Source organism: Nelumbo lutea, chromosome 7, assembly GCF_056320005.1.
Source record: "Nelumbo lutea isolate HS-2025 chromosome 7, American lotus-T2T, whole genome shotgun sequence".
NCBI classification, from domain to species: domain Eukaryota; kingdom Viridiplantae; phylum Streptophyta; class Magnoliopsida; order Proteales; family Nelumbonaceae; genus Nelumbo; species Nelumbo lutea.
Window position 1 is genome coordinate 53,179,375 of NC_142690.1, and position 17,646 is coordinate 53,197,020.

Here is a 17,646-nt window from a genome sequence, read left to right on the forward strand (position 1 = left end):
GTGTGCCGCCCTTGGGTACGGACTTCCTCGGTGTCAGGCGTGGTACGGTTTGTTTGGTTTTGGCATCCTGAGGGTGATGTGGTGGAGTGGTGAGCGAGGCGAAGTCTTGAGTTCGAAGGTATGACATGTATCTGTAGGGCAGTCCAGTTCGGCGAGGTGTGTCCCGAACTGCCATAGGGTAGGCCAGTTTGGCGAGGTGTGTCCCGAACTGCCATAGGGCAGGCTAGTTCGATGAGGTGTGTCTCGAACTGCAGGCGGGCCAGTTCGGCGAGGTGTGTCCCGAACTGCTACATGCAGGCCAGTTCGGGTTACTGTCTGGCTTGGGGCCGAAGGGCGAGTTCGGGCTCCTAGTAGGGAGTTCGGACTACTGGTAGGGGAGTTCGGTCCGCTGGTTTCTCGCCTTGGTGCTTGCGCCTTAGGCATGCTTTTGTGCCGAGCTGTTGCCTTTGCCATGTGTTGCGTAACTATGAGGTCGGGCCAAATCTTCCTTCATCAGGTTCCATTTGGAAGGAGTACAAACATGATAGTAGAGCTTAAAATCTTGTATTTTGTATGTATTTGTATCATACATATTTGTATTTGTATTCCCTCCAAACTGAGCCCTTAGATGAGACCTCGTCTCGATATCTTTAGACGAGGCCGAGCCCAAAAGAATAGTCTGTATCGGGTCCAACCTTCTCCCAGAAAGCTTATTCAAATTGGTAAGTTTCCTCAGAACTAATGCCGACGTTTTTGCTTGGTCTACCGCTGACATGCTTGGAATTGATCCTTCAGTCATTACTCACAGGCTGAGCGTGGATCCGAGCTCTAGGCCTATTTGGCAAAAAACGTGGAACTTTGCACCAGAGTTATGGTAGGCCATAGGAAAGGAAGTTGTCAAACTACTCTGAGAGAACCCTAACAGGTTGTCCAATGTGGTTATGGTGAAGAAAGCTAATGGGAAGTGGTGGGTCTATATTGATTTCACAGACCTTAACCGAGCCTGTCCCAAAGACAATTTTCCCTTGCCGAGGATTGACCACATCATTGATGTCATCGTAGGGTATGAGCTACGTAGCTTCATGGATGCCTTTTCTGTATACAACCAGATCAAAATGCACCCTGAAGACAAAGAGAAGACCTTGTTCATCACCAAGCACAACACATACTGCTACAAGGTCATGCCCTTCGACCTCAAGAATGTTGGGGCCACCTACCAGCGCCTCGCCAACAAAGTTTTCAAGCACGAAAGGGGAAGAAATGTTGAAGTCTATGTAGATGACATGGTTTTGAAGAGCATGAGAGCCGACCAACATACCTCGGACCTAGCCGAAAGCTTTGACACCTTGCGGAGATACAACATGAAGCTCAACCCCAGCAAGTGTGCCTTCGATGTTACATCTGGCAAATTCTTGGGCTTCGTCGTCACACAACGAGGTATAGGGGCCAACCTAGAGAAGATTCGAGCTATCTTGGACATGGCACCACCTCGGTTGGTCAAGGAAACTTAGAGACTCACCAGCCAAGTGGCTGCCCTTAGCCACTTCATGTCGAAGTCGGCTGACCGCTGCTTACCTTTTTTCCAGGCCATCAAGAAATTGAAGGACTTTTAATGGATGGAAGACTGCCAGCACGCCTTAGAAGAACTCAAGTCTTACATCGCCTCGCTGCCTCTCCTCACTCGGCCACTCCCAGAAGACGTGTTGTACCTATATCTCTCTGTTAGGGATGAGGCCATCAACTCGATACCGATTAGAGAAGATGGAGTGCAGACACCGGTTTACAACATTAGCAAGGTCCTCTACGACGCCTAGACACGGTACCCCGAGGTAGAAAAACTAGCATTCGCCCTCATGGTCTCCACCATAAAGCTCAGGTCGTATTTCCAAGCCCACACCATCACAGTCCAGATGAACCAACCTCTTAAAGTCATCCTCGCCAAGCCATAAGCCTCGGAACACCATATCAAGTGGGCCATTGAGCTATCTGAGTTCGACCTATAGTACTAGCCAAGGCCCACAATCAAAGCATATGCCTTGGCCAATTTTGTGACAAAATACACCTTCAGCCGATCCTTCTGTTGATTCCCTGAAGAAGAACAAGAAGAAAGTCGTTAGCCAGCCGAGGAGCTTGACCCACCTGGAAGCTATATGTTGATGGATCATCCTACTCTAAGGGAAGTGGAGTCGGCCTCATACTCCTCACCATGGATAACACCGAAGTAGAGTATGCGTTGAGGTTCAACTTCTCGGCCTCCAACAATTAAGTTGAGTATGAAGCCCTCCTTGTTGGATTGCAGCTCACGAAAGACCTCGGCTTCCAACACACTGAGGTCTTCAGTGACTCTCAACTGGTAGTGAATAAAGTCAACGGTGAGTACGAGGCCAGGTGAATCAAGTCAACTCGCCCGCCACTTCTAGCACCTCTCCCTACAACAGCTTCTGCGATCTAAGAACATGAGAGCAAAGGCCCTATCAAAATTGGCAAGCACCTTTGGCGCAACCCTCTACCGCATTGTTTGTGTAGAGAGGTTAGCTTGTCCCACCATTGAAGAAGTCCAAATACTCCCAGTGCAGGCCGAGTCGTCCTGGATGGATCCCATCATTGTCTTCCTCTTGATTGAGCAGCTGCCCGACGATAGGAACAAGGCTAGATGAATCTGACGGTAGGCCGCCCACTACACTTTGTTTGAAGGGAAGCTATATCGAAGATCTTTTACCTTGCCTTATCTCTTATGCCTCCACCAAGAGGAGGGCGAGTACGTCCTTCGAGAGATTCATGAATGTATCTGTGGTAACCACTTCGGAGGTAGAGCCTTGGACCAAAAATAACTAAGGCAAGGGTAATGGTGGGGAAAACGCAACTAAGGCCCCCTAGTTAAAGGGAAATGGACAGTCCAAATCGCCTCCAATCCAACGGCTATACAACGACCACCCTCGTAGTCCTATCCAGTGATCGATACACGTCGCACCCCTTGGGAAGAAGAAATGATGCTAGGTGAGCTGACTGGTCACCTCGCCATGTCGACCGGTTCACCCAGTATCTCCGAACCGGAGAACATGCAACCTGACTTGCCTGGCTCCGTACCTCCTACCGGCGTGACACCACAACCCATCTCGGGAACGTCCCCACCCCAGGACCCATCATGGGCACAGTTTTGACTTGCCTACACGAGAACCCATGGGACATACAGTCCACGCCCATCACCGGAACTCGTTACCCTCACAGGTATGGTTCATCAGCAGCGAGATCCATCCGGTATATGACTGTCACGGACTCATAGGCTCCTAACCCTCCGCGACACCCTCGGTGTCCCCAACCAAGGCTGACGCCTCACGAAGACTCACCTCGGTGCTGGTAAACAACAGGATAGGGGGCAAGAGCTACTCTCGCCCAAGCCCGACATGGGTGTCGAGGCCTCCAAGGAACTAGAACCTCCACGGTGCCCCTCTGGGAAAGGAGCAAAGATCAAGTCGATGCCACCATAGGCAACTCCAAGTTCATCTCCAACAAGCCGAGACTGAGGCCCTTGATAAAGGAAGATTCTTTGCGCTCCCCACCGAAGATGAGGTATTTTCCTTAGGCGAAGCCGAAACCCTCGTCAAGAAAACCCAGCGATGCCTACCAACAAAGGTAGTGAACTCTCTTTGGTTGAAGTCAAGGTCCTTAGCTTCGACCCGACCACGGCCTCAAGAGTGGGGGGCAGAGCAGAGGTCAGCGCTCAGAATGGACCCCACCCTGACCAACAGGACATGTGCACGTGGTAGGCGATAGCGCTCAGAATGGACCTAACGAGGACTCAACTGCACACGACGAGCTTGGATGGATGCATTCCTCAAGAAAGGACAACATCCTCACCATCCGAGCCCACCTACCTCCTGGCGGCCTCAAGTATAAATAGAGGGCAACTCCCTCAAGGTAAACATCTGGAATCTAAACCTAAGAACTTTGAGAGCTCTCCAGTTTCCCTTGTATCCTCATTTGAGTGTTCCCACCTCAGGCCTCGTCCACCTTGCACTGCACCTAAACTAACTTGAGCGTCAAAGTCTCTACCTCGGGTACTCACCCAAGGCCTCTGACGTTGTCTCTTCTTTGCTCCTCGCAGGACGGACCTACCAGTCCTTGGCCAACCTAGGCCTTGGACTACTTGCTCCTTGGCTTGGAATCGAATTGACAACGCTTCCCTTAGTCCATTCTAGACAGCATCAATTAGCGCGTTTTGTGGGAAATGTCGCTAAGACTTCCCTTAACTCACTCTAAGAAACTCAAGCAGTAACACCTAAACTTCAGCTGACATGGCAAGAAACGCCGAAAACACTCAGAACTTGATCACCATGGACCAACTCCAAGTGATTTTACTAAGGGATTATAGCTGATAAGGGAAACTTTTGGACCCAAACATCAATAAAAATTAACCTTTTTAATATAATTTATATAATGGGTTAACTTTTATTTAAAATATCAAAGAGGGGCAAAAACACTGTTCATCTTCTTCTCCCTTAAACCACCGAACAAATCTCCCCACCTCCATCTCTCTCTCCCTTCTTCTTCAGATACCTCTACCCTTTTGTTGTTCTTGAATTTCGATTTGTTTTCTTTGTAATCCATTAGGAGCACATTCCTCTGCTTGATTTTCTAGAGAAACCAGTACTGAATCTGGCTAGCCCATTCCTCTGCTTTTTGATTCTCCATCTTCAAGCTTCCAACCCTTCTGGTAAGCAAGTTGATTGGTGGCTCTTTGCTCAACCCAACTGATTTTCCCTCAAAGAAGCTCCATCAATGATGAAATTACGCCATATTTCATAGCTTCCTCTGTGAACCTTGTTCATAGTGTACGAATCGATGACGTGAGAGGCGTAGTAGGGATGTAAGTATTTTGGCCTCTCAGAAGCCTGTTAGAGGTACCTGAAGCAGTTTTGGACACCATTAAAGCTTAAAAATCAGGATTGGAGGAGATTTGTTCGATGGTTTAAAGGAAGAAGGAGATGAATAGTCTTTTTGCCCCTATTTGATATATTTTTTTTAAATGTTAACCTACTTTAATAATTATTTTAAAAATATTGTTCTCATTGATATTAGGGCCCAAAAGTTGCCCTTATCGACTATTACACTTGTTCATGGGCCGGGCTCGGGCCGGGCTTTTACTCTTCATAAACATGATTTTGTTAGGCCCGAGCCCGAGCCCGGCCCGACCAACCGGCCTATAACATGGGCCCCAGCCCGACCCTAATAAAAAGCCCGAAGCCTGACCTAATAGAAGAAAGAACTCACCGCCGTTGACTGTGTTCGCCGGTGTTGAGTTTGCGTCTGTGTGTGTGTGTGAGAGAGAGAGAGAGAGGATTCACCGACTGGTGCTCAATTTGCGGTGAGATGCGATTTTGATAGTGGAAAGAAGAGTTAATTAGCTTATGAGAGAGAGAGAGAGGACTCATCGCCGCCGCTGCCGGTGCTTGTGTTTGCCGCCTCGTTGGTGTCTAAGATTTGAAAGAGAAGAAGTGAGAAGAGGAGAGAGAGAGAGAGAGAAGACTCACCGCAAGTCTACCGGTGAATATTCGCTGGTTCTACGACTGCTTCAGAGTGTGAGGAGGATGTGAAGAGAAGACAGGTTCGGCACTGGGTAGTTCGGCTAACAGGAAATGTGGACAGAGATAAATGAGAAGGGTTACTTAGGATTTAGGGTTTTTGGGTTTAGTCTATAGGTCGGGCCAGGCCTGGCTATTTTGACAAATCTCGAGCACGACTCGAATTTATTGCGGGTCGGGCTTTTTGGCCCGAGGTCAAGCCCGCAGGCTCATTTGCGTATTCAAACCCGTCTGGAGGCCAGGTCGGCCCGTTGGGCCACCCGGCCCATGAACCGGTCTATCGGCTATAATCCCTTTTACTAATCCACTAACCACCTTCAAATCCTATCCCATCACTCTCAAAGGCACTATCTAATACCTTAACACGTGGACTCCCTTTAGTAGACATGCGACAACCAATCACGTGTAACACGTCAGCTATGCAATGAAACCGATGTAAAATCATATATAAATGGATGCATTGATTTTCTTAGTAATAAAAACCATTAATTTATTATAATAATTGAAGCTGGTTTGCCCGAGTGGTTAAGGGGGAAGACTTAAGATCTTCTGTACATAAGTACGCATGGGTTCGAACCCCATAGCCAGCATTTAAGAAAAAAATTTATAAGTATTTAATTTATATATTTTGATAATTAAGGAGAATTCATAAGTGTTAAATTCCTTTTTTTCTTTTTCAAACTACATGAACATCCATCAGCTTCCCCTACCACCCATTAACCGCTGCCTGGCACAAAGAATAAAGCTGTGGTTTACAACAAAAAGATGCTACTGCGACCATTGAATTTTTGTGATTGCAAGTTTGCAACTGTAATTTTGTTCATTGATTGGGCTCCATTTGGAAGGAGTACAAATATAAATAGTAGAGCGCAAAATCTTGTATTTTGTATGTATTTGTATTTCTATTCCTTCCAAATTGAACTTTAGTAATTTTGTCCATTGGGCTCCATTTGGAAGGAGTACAAATATAAATAGTAGAGTGCAAAACCTTATATTTTGTATTATTTTGTATGCATTTTCACTGTGTATATTTATATTTGTATTCTTTCTAAACTGAGCCATAAATACAAATATATATATATATTTGTATTTATGGCTCAGTTTAGAAAGAATACAAATATAAATATACACAGTGAAAATGCATACAAAATATAAGGTTTTGCACTCTATAAATTGTATTTGCACTCCTTCCAAACTGAGCCTAAGGTTCAGTTTGGAAGGAGTACAAATGTAAATACGTAGAGTGTAAAACCTTATATTTTGTATTATTTTGTTTGTATTTGCACTGTATATATTTGTATTTATACTCTTTCCAAACTGAACCTTAGACTGAATTTACAAGAAGTATAAATACAAATATGTAGAATGCAAAACCTTATATTTTGTATTATTTTAAAAATAATAGCTTTTTGGATATTTGACTGGATTTTCATACGTATCGAGTACTAATTACTCTGTTTCTTCCATTAAGTGCAAGTTAGTTGTTTCATCCTTGTTTTTGGCAATAAAAGTAGAGAGTGAGACTACAGGGAGAGGAATTCCTGTCCAAAGATTCTATGATGGAGGCATATGGTTAAAGAGAAAGCTTTATCATCATTGTTTTTAGGGGTAAGTATTATTCAGTTGAAACCCAAAAACTGAATTGAGAATTTCGATTTCAGTTTTTTAGTTTCAGTTCATTTGGTTTTTGGAAAATTCAATTTCAGTTTCAGTTTTCAGAATTTGATTAATCGAAAAAAAATGAATTATCCCAATTTCCTTATATAATGTGAATATGAAATATATCTTTTTGGTAAATAGAAAACTAGCTAAGTAGCTAGGCATGTATAATATAGTCATAAAGAGAGCTACAAGTCTGGCTGCCCCATTCAAAAAGTTTCAACTTTATTAATTGGGTTAGGGGTTGGGTACATTGGAAAAATTTTCCAACCCGACCCGACCCAATTTGCACCCTTATTAGTGTTGGGAGGCGTCACTTAATGGGTAAAGTTGTCTTTTTATGTTTTTTACCAACAAAGTGCTTTTCAATAATTGTGTAATTTAGGCTCAGTTTGGAAGGAATACAAATATAAAATTTGTAGAGTGTAAAACCAAATATTTTTTATGTATTTGTACTCTTTCTAAACTGAGCCTTACTTTCATTAGTATAAAGAGTTCAACTATGATGCCGGAAAGACTTATAACCAATCAACCTCTATCATATAAGTGGTAACCAATCAACTCAGTTTCAATCAAAATTCACAAGGTGTGTTTTGATTGGTCAAAGTCTTTCTGGTATCATATCTTTTTAGCATCATTGATTTTCCCTAGTATAAAAGTAAAATAAAATGAGAGGACCACACCCAATTATATTTGGCTATCTTTCACTAAGAGGTGTTTGGTACAAAAGCATTTCATTGCTGTTGCATTCGGGTTGATCAATACAAATTTGTGTGAGAGAGATTTTTCTAAATGAAATGTTTTGTAGATGTTGAAGTTGATCAATACAAATTGTTGCTTCTACTTAAAACATCAAATTTGATGTTTCTTATACATGCATTTTCTAATTGAAATGACACTCATATATGATGCGACCACGTATTCCTCACAATTTTGTATTGATCAACAAAAAAACACAAAGACAACACAATGCACCATACCAAACAGCCCCCAAATTTATTCCTTTCTCCCTTTAATCTTTAGATTGCTTTCGCTTATGCATGTTGTTATTTGTTAGCCAAATAAGAACTCGACTATAGTTGGTAGATTGCTAGAAAGAGTGAAAAACGATGTAGGCTTATCTAAAGAAGAATCTTGGTAGAGACATATTGAATGGATGCAAATCATGGATTATCTATACCCCCATTCTAATTTACTGTTTGTAATTTATTAATTAACAGTATTACAATATTTTTAATAATTACAATATTTTCATAATTATAGTATTATTAATTAATTAACATTATTTATTAAAATAGAGTATTTTTAATAATTACAGTATTATTAATTAATCAGTGAATTTTTAAAATAGTATTTTATTAATATACAGTATTTTTAACAATTACAGCACCAACAGTCTTAACCGTATTTTTAATAAATACCTTATTTAGATAATTACAATATTTTTAATAATTATAGTATTATTAATTGATTAACAATAATTATTAAAATACTATATTTTAATAGTTATAGTATTTTTAATAAATACCATATTCTTAATATTTTTAATAATTACATATATAGTATTTTTAATACTTGTTTTCTTAATATATATAGTATTTTTAATACTTGTTTTTGTCTTAATTTTTATTGATTAACAGTATTTTACAAAATATAGTATTTATTAATTAACAATATTAATTTTAGTATTTTATTTAATTAATAAATATTGTATTTTGATAAATATAGTATTTTTTAATAATTATAGTACTTTTCATAGTAATTATAATATTTTAAAAATACAATATTGATTAATTAGGAGTATTTTATTAATTGTAGTATTTAATAATTAAATTATTTTCAAAAATTACAATATTACAATATTTTTAATAATTACAATATTTTATTAATTAGTAGTATTAATTACCCATATTATTTATCAACATTAATTAGCCATATTTTATATCTCTTACATATATATATAAGTTTTTTAAATAAATACAGTATTTAAATTGTAATTAAATTTTCTTTTTCTATTATTCTTATTGGATTAGCTCATTAGCTTTATGCCTACAGAAAACCATAACAATGTCATTATTATTGTCCTAATTGGATTGCCTTGTTAGCTCATAGGAATCTATATACTTAATACCTACTTGAAACCATAACAGTATCATAATTATTATCATAATTGCATTGTCTCGTTAACTCATAGGAATCTATATTCTTAATGCCTATAGGAAACCAGAACAATGGCATATGGAAAAGTTATTTGCTATAAGCTCTCTCAAAGGGTTAGAAAGCTTAAGATGATTATAGTTAAGAAAAAGCTTGACATATCTATGAAATAGAAAATTGCTCGATATATGAGAGTAGTGTCATTGCAAATCGTTCACTTCAAGTAACATGTCTTCATTATACTTCAGAACAATTGATTTTTTTATGTCAATCCCAAAGGAAATTCACGAAATGATGGAATTTTGGAAAGAGAACTGTAAGATGTAGACATTGTTTTGCACTTATGTGGATGGAGGAGAAACTTATTAAGTTTTTGAGAAAAAAATCCCAAGTTTACACTTTGCTGTCAAGATGGACAAGTGAAATTACCATTGCTACCAAATACCCCAAGATATTTAGAGATACTTTTTAATGACAACAAATTTAGGGATCAGATATGAAACTATAATTCTATGTTGTCATTTACATCACTGGGAGGAAGAATTGATCATAGTGTTTTAGATGGAAGGGGTTTGTATTGTTTCATGATTAATGGAGAAAATTTTCACAAAATAGGATCATTACTTCCACAACCTAGTAGAAGACCTAAGTTTGCTCAATTGTATATTCTTGATATAGAATATGAAGTCCAAAATAAAATGCATGCAATCAATAGCAATGGTAGTGCATCACATGTTGATCCATTAATTGTTCAAAGTTTACAGAGTATGCTTGATCTCATTAATCCATATGTGCAAGTTTTTCGTAGAGATAGAGATATGCTTTTTTAAGAGGAAGTTCATAATTTGCTATAAAAATCATAGAATCAAGGTAGGAAAGACAATATATAATGCCCACAGCAAATGAAATAGCGGCACTAATAGTCAGTGATGGAAATGGAAATGTTGGAAATCAAGATATCATTGTCCAAACAAATGAAGGTATTTTATAGAGAATTAATGAGATACATACATCATATATGCCATTACAATACCCTCTATTGTTTCCACATGGTACTGATGGATGGAACTCAAGCATATTATCTACAAGTGGGTCTAGGGTTTCAATGAGAACATTTGTTTCATTAAGATTACAACACAGAGAAATGGAAGGATTGACACTTTTGAGGGGAGAAAGTTGTTCCAACAATTTGAGAAGATTTATACTGCCATCATCTTTTACAGGAGGGCCACAATATATGATACAACAATATTAAGATGCAATGACAATTTGTAGATGGGCGGGGCCCCTGATATTTTCATTACTTTCACATGTAATCCAAAATGGCCTAAATTTCAAGAATAATTACTTTCACATGGGTAAATATCTTAAACTACCTCTACTATTCATGAAATTGGCAAACTGTTCTATCACAATTTATATTCTTCAGTTTCAGATCTGTTCTTGTTGTAAAAGAGAAGAAGAGAGAGAGGGAGAGAAGAAGAGAAGGAGAAAACAAAGGAGAAGAAACATGTTCGAACCAAGAGAAGAGGATTGTTCTCATTCTCTCTTAGGTCAGCCAAGATATATAGTTTACTAAGATAAGTATCAAATCTCAATTATGCCCCTATTTAAGTTGGGACACATCAGCACTTAACTAAAAGACACATCACCATATTAATAAAACTCAAATGACTATTCTACACTTATTTTAGTTGACACTAACACCCCCCCTCAAGCTGGAGAGTATATATCATATAGTCATAGGTTGTTACATATGTAATCCACTTGTGCCCGACTCAACCCTTTGGTGAACAAATCTGCCCATTGACTCCCTGTATTAATATATGCTGTAATTATCATTCCACTAAGAACCTTTTTCTCTCACAAAGTGAGAATCAACCTCTATGTGTTTTGTTCTTTCATGAAAAACTGGGTTAGAGGAGATGTGAACTACAACTTGGTTGTTACAATATAGCTTCATCAAAGCGGTAACCAAGCACCCCATCTCTTGTAGGAGATTTCTTAGCCACACTAGTTCACAAGTTGTATGTGCCATGTCTCAGCTTCTACACTACTTCTTGCCACCACGATCTACTTCTTGCTCTTCCATGTCACCGAGTTACCCCCAAGGAAAGTATAATAACATGTAGTAGACCTTCTATCAGATATAGATCCAGCCCAATCAACATCTATATATCCCTCTATGTCAATATTTCCACCACTCTTATATAGCAAGCCACGACCAGGAGCTCCCTTCATATACCTTACAATCCTTTGGACCGCGCCCCAATGTGGAACCTAAAGATTCTTCATAAATTGACTCACCACACTCACTGCAAATAAGATATCTGGCTGAGTAATAGTTAGATAGTTTAGCTTGTCCACCAACCTTTTGTACTTTCCTAGATCTTCAAACTCCTCACATGTATCACTGCTCAAATTGACATGTTTCCTCTTGCACAAATTAATACCATACTTGGACCTTGCCACTTCTATCCCTAAGAAATGTTTCAATTTGCCAAGGTCTTTTGTTTGAAAATGATCATGTAGAAATGTTTTCAACCTGTCAATCCCAAGCATGTCATTGCCAATAATAACAATACCATAAACATAAACCACTAACAAAATCTTCCCCACATCAGAGTCATAGTTGAATATTGAATGGTTAACCTCACACTGTTTCATGCCAAACTTCTTTACGACTTCATTGAATTTGCCAAACCAAGAATGAGGGGATTGTTTCAGTCTATAAATAACTTTCTTGAGCCTACACACCGTACCATCCTCATCTTGAGCAACAAACCCAGGTGGTTTCTCCATATACACCTCTTCAAAAAGATCACCATGCAAAAAAGCATTATTAATATCAAGCTGAAACAAGGGTCAATCTTGGCAATAGGAGAGAAGATCTCTATGTAGTTAATACCATATAACTGTGAATAACCCTTGGCAACCAATTGAGATTTCAATCTCTCAACATTGCCATCAGGCAAATACTTGACCATATATACCCACTTACAGCCTACAATATGCTTACCCGGGGGAAGAGTGATGAGATCCCACGTATGATTATGAACTAGAGCAGAGAGTTCTTCTTCCATCGCCTGATGCCACCTTAGAGAGATAAGGGCTTCCTGGACATTCTTAGGAATAGGAACAGAAGATAACAATGAAACAAATTGTCGATGGAAAGGAGATAGGTGAGAAACAAAAACATAATTGGAGATAGGATGAAGGGTACAACCACGTTTACCTTTCCGCAGGGCAATGGAAAGGTTAAGGTCAGAAACAGAGGGTGATAGTGTTACGGAAGTCACTTCTGGATCCATTGACGGTGAAGAAGCTAGAGGGGCCGGTGCATGTCAATGCATATACACTTGATGGATAGGTGGCCATGTAGGAGGAAGTGGCACCAGAGGTAAAGACTTAGGCTCAGTTGGAATAAGAGGAATGATGTCTGCAATAGGAACTAGAAGCGAAAGGAAAGAAGGGGAAGAGACATCTGACCCACAAAAGAATGGAACCGACTCAAAAAAGAAGGTAACGTCAAGACACAAAATAACATCGAGAACGGAGATTGTAACACTTATACCTTTTCTAGGCCCTAGAATATCCAATAAAGACACACTTCGTAGATCGTGCATCTAATTTTTCCGATCCAGGAGCAAGATTATGAACAAAGCACACACCCAAAAACCCGAGGAGTAAGAGGAAAATGAGATAACGTAGGAAACAAAATAGAGAAGGGAGGCTAACCATCAAGGATGGACATAGGCTTTCTGTTAATAAGAAAGCAAGATTAAGCACAACATCACTCCAAAAACATTTGGGTACATTCATATGGTGGAACAGGGATCGAGCGGTTTCTAAGAGATGGCGATTTTTCTGTTCAGCTACCCCTTGATGAATAAAAACATGTTGTTCTAAATATTGTTGAAAGGGTGTATAAAAATATTCTCGGCCATTATTGGAATGTAGGATCTTAATATGAATATCAAATTGAGTGCAGATTTCAGCATGAAACTTTGGGAAAATAGAAAATAATTCACTTCGTTCTTTCATAAGATAAAGCCATGTCATCCTTGAATAATTATCAACGAAAATAACAAAATACTTGTATCCATTGTGTGACACTATTTTATTTGGACCCCAAATGTCTAAATGAACCAAAGAAAAAGGACTTGATATACGATAATCGACTCTAGGACTGAAGCAAACCCGATGATGTTTCTCATACTAACACGACTCACAATCCAAAGTAAAAAGACGACTCAATGCTAGGAGAAGTTGCTTAAGTGCTTTAAGAGACGAGTGCCCAAGTTTGCAATGCCATTGGAGAGGGGTGAGAGATTACTGAAGAGTTGTTGAAGAACCACCACCACCACCATCAAGGTAATACAATCCACCAGCTTCATGCCCTCCACCAATCTTCATCCCCGTCTTGAGATCCTAAAATACACAAGATGAAGGGAAAAGGTGATAGAGCAATTAAGAGACTTGGTCAATTTACTAACATACATAAAATTAAAAGGAAATTTGGGTACATACAGAACTGAAGACAAAAATAATGAACTAGTTTTAACATCACCAATACCACTTATGGAAGAAGTGGAACGTTTAGCAAGGGTGATAGTGTGGGTTGTAGAGGATGAAGAAAGTGAAGAGAACACACCTGGAGTCCCAATCATGTGACTGGAAGCTCTAGAGTCAATGATCCAATGGGAGAGTTTGGATGCCAGACAAAACATACCTGAGTGGGCAAGTATAGCTGTACTCGACTGAGAAGTAGCATGGATCAACCGCTCATATTCAGTACATGAAATACTATTCATCTCTTGTCCGAAGGCATCTATAGAAGAAGGAGTCTAACCGGTCCGTTGACTCCCTTGTTCCATATCACCACTTGCCACTACATGATTAGCCCAAGATGATGGCGAGCCATGTAGATCATAGCAAAAATTAACAGCGTGCCCATCCATACCACAATGTGTATTCGGACCATGATTACAAACTCTACCACGAGCTCCCCCGGAATCTCGACCTCCAACACGCCCACCACCACAACTGTACACGTGTCAACCTCTACCACCACAACCTGGCTGGCCCTGATGAGCTACTCCTCTACTACCACGACCACCCCCTCTAGCCATCGCAAGGGCAGTCCTATCAGATATCAAGGGGTTCTCTGAAGGGCCAACAAAAATCCTCCAGAGACGGGTAAACACCTCCTTGAGAGAAGGTAGGGCAAACCCACCTAGTATCTGAGCCCTCACCGATTCATATTCAAACTTCAGTCCTATCAGATATCATAGAGTTCTCTGGAGGGCCAACAAAAATCCTCCAGAGACGGGTAAACACCTCCTTGAGAGAGGGTAGGGCAGACCCACCTAGTATCTGAGCCCTCACCAGTTCATATTCAAACTTCAGTCCCACCAGAAATCTAGTTACATCAAGTTGCTCTCTCTGTTGTTGCTGAATTTTAACATCAGATGTAAGGGGGTGATACACACTCAACTCATTCATCAAATTTCTCAGACTAGCATAATACTCTTCAAGACTTAGGTTACCCTGTTGCTGACTAAAATACTTTTGATAGAACTGATATACTCTGGTAGTGTTATCCTGCCCTGAATAAAGCTTCCTTGCATGATCCCAAATTTCCTTGGTTGTGTCTAAGAACAAGAAGTTTACACTAATCTTAGGTTCCATATTGTTCCATAGCAAAGTCATAATCTGTGCATCTTCTTACTCCCAATCACCATACTCCTAGGAATCAACTAAGGGTTTTTCTTCTCTTATATGCTTTGCTTTCTTTTTGGCTTTGAGAAAAACTTCAACAGATTTGGCACATGGTACATAATTTTCTCCATTCAATTTAATTGAAGTCATTTGTACACTCAAGTAGTCTTGAGGGATCATAACCGACTTATGCTCATTATTTCCCATGGCTGTAAAAAAAAAAAAAAAAACTCTTTTTTTCTGTTTCAATCTGCCTTACCTAGTAATCACTACACTGCACTCCAACAACACTGTACTTCACTCCTCAAGTTAATCACTCACCACCATACGATTGACCATTGCTGAAACATACACTGTCGCTGGTTTCAGCAATGTTAACCCCCACAATTGTCACTTTCAGCACCTCGCAAATACATCACAGACAAGAGTACCACACATCTGAACCTACCACCATAAGACTGATACTAAGCCTTTGACCCACTGATCTGAACCACACATCTGACCACTATTAGCATAATGAACCTAGGGAGGCCATTACATGTCACTGGACCACTACTGGAGTGGTTATCCATTGTTGCAAAGCGGTGATGAAATAGGGGCTAGAGAGAACAAAGGAACGGGGAGTGAGAGAGAGAGAGAGAGAGAGAGAGGGAGAGAGAGAGAGAGTGAAGGGGATGGTGAGAGAGAGAATTAATGATGGCGAAATGGGTCATGGCGAGTTCAGATCTAGAGGAAGTGAAAAGGGTTGGCAATGAGCAATATAAAAAGGGGGAATTTTGTAAGTTCTTTGTTGATCAATTGGGATTCCATTGGCAGTGATGTACATCTTGTCGAAGCCACTATTGATCTTCCTAGGTGAATCATCGGAGATCGCATTGGCGGCAGCGGTGTTTATTGGCATGAGCTGTAAAACTAAGGGATATCCCTTAAATTCAGGGATAAATCTCATCCTAAGTTGTATGTAACTAGGAGAGGTAGAACCAGAATTTATGTAGAATTAGGAGATGTTTGTATATATATTTCTCAACCCCTACAGAGGAAATAATAAGAAAAAACAAAGGAAGAGTTTCTAAGTATACTCGAGTTATCATGGTATCAGAGCATACCGATCCATGATAAACTCGACAATATGATCGCTGCGAAATCTTGGACGCCGGCAGGAGGCTCCACACGCTGCTATTACCGCTGCAAATCTTTATTGTTGCGAAATCTTGGTCATCGGAGGTGACCGATGCTATCCCCGCTGCAGACTCTGATCGTTGCGAAAACTTGGTCGTCGGGAGGGAATCGCTGCTATCACTGGCGCAAATCCTGGTCGCCACGAAATCCTGGTCATCGGGAGGTGACCGCTGCTATCACCACCACAAATCCTGGTTACCGTGAAATCTTGGTCATCGGAGGTGACCGCTGCTATCCTCGCCGTAGATTCTAATCGCTGCGAAAACTTGGTCGTTGGGAGGTGACCACTGCTATCACCGCCGTAGATTCTGATCGTTGTGAAAATTTGGTCGCCAGGAGGGGACCGCTGCTATCACCGACACAAATCTTGGTCGCCACGAAATCCTAGTCATCGGGAGGTGACCGCTGCTATCACCACCACAAATCCTGGTCGCCACGAAATCTTGGTCATCGGGAGGGGACCACTGCCATCACCGCTCGGTGCAGGCTCCAATCATGCTAATCAGACGGGGGTGCCGGATTTTGCACAATAGCTCCTTCTTAGTTCAGAACTCTTCTTGAGACTATCGACAGAGAGAATCCTGCAGTTTGATGGCAACTATTATATGGTTGAGCCTTGCTCTGTAGACGTTCATCCCGATGCCTCCCGATTTCAACCCCGACAGTGGATCTATCCAGAACTATCGCAAACCCCAGGAGGTTGGCTACTATTACTGTTGTTGCAAGACCGGTAGGTGCTACTACCGCTACAACCCGCTGATAATCATGTCTGATTCGGAAACCTCAGATCTGTTTGGAGAACAATGGCCTAATCCTACCCTCACTGAATTGACCACTAGAATGACTGAACTTCTGCACAGACTGATCTCAACTACAGAAACCTCCTCCGCTCAGATCGGTATCAAGTTGGATGGCACGAACTTTGCCCTTTGGTCCCAAGTTGTTGAGATGTATATATCTGGCAGAGACAAACTAGGATATATTAATGGGGAACTACCTCAGCCTCCACAAACTGACCCAACCTTTCGAAGGTGGCGCACCAACAATGCTATTGTCAAAGGTTGGTTAATTAACTCCATGGATGTATCCTTGATTGGTAACTTTATTCGATTCCCTACAGCAAAGATGGTGTGGGATTCTGTGGCTACCACGTACTCTGATGGCAGTGATACCGCACAAGTATACGATCTTCAGTGTCGTGTGACCCGCTTGCGCCAGTCTGGAGGGTCTCTTGAAAAATACTATAATGATCTCCAAGGATTGTGGAGAGAAATTGATTTTCGCTGTCCGAATCCAATGGAGTGTGCGGTGGATATTCAACGATACAATACTCTCCTTCAAGAGGAGAGAGTGTATATCTTCCTGGATG

The 17,646-nt window shown here is 40.7% G+C and overlaps 1 protein-coding gene and 1 non-coding gene across 2 annotated transcripts; one reads left to right on the plus strand and one right to left on the minus strand.

Moving 5' to 3' along the window:
• Positions 1–6,068: 6,068 nt before the first annotated feature.
• Positions 6,069–6,151, plus strand: TRNAL-UAA (transfer RNA leucine (anticodon UAA)). Its single transcript has one exon. It is a non-coding gene; the product is annotated as a tRNA-Leu (tRNA).
• An 8,491-nt stretch (positions 6,152–14,642) lies between these two features.
• Positions 14,643–15,089, minus strand: LOC148846408 (uncharacterized). Its single transcript, XM_088955969.1, has one exon. It carries the CDS (start codon positions 15,087–15,089, stop codon positions 14,643–14,645), a length of 447 nt encoding a protein of 148 aa, XP_088812095.1.
• Between the last annotated feature and the right edge of the window lie 2,557 nt (positions 15,090–17,646).

What these genes read in the sequence shown, in the direction of transcription:
- LOC148846408 (XM_088955969.1), bottom strand. Translation starts at nt 15,089, where the DNA reads ATGACTTTGCTATGGAACAATATGGAACCTAAGATTAGTGTAAACTTC.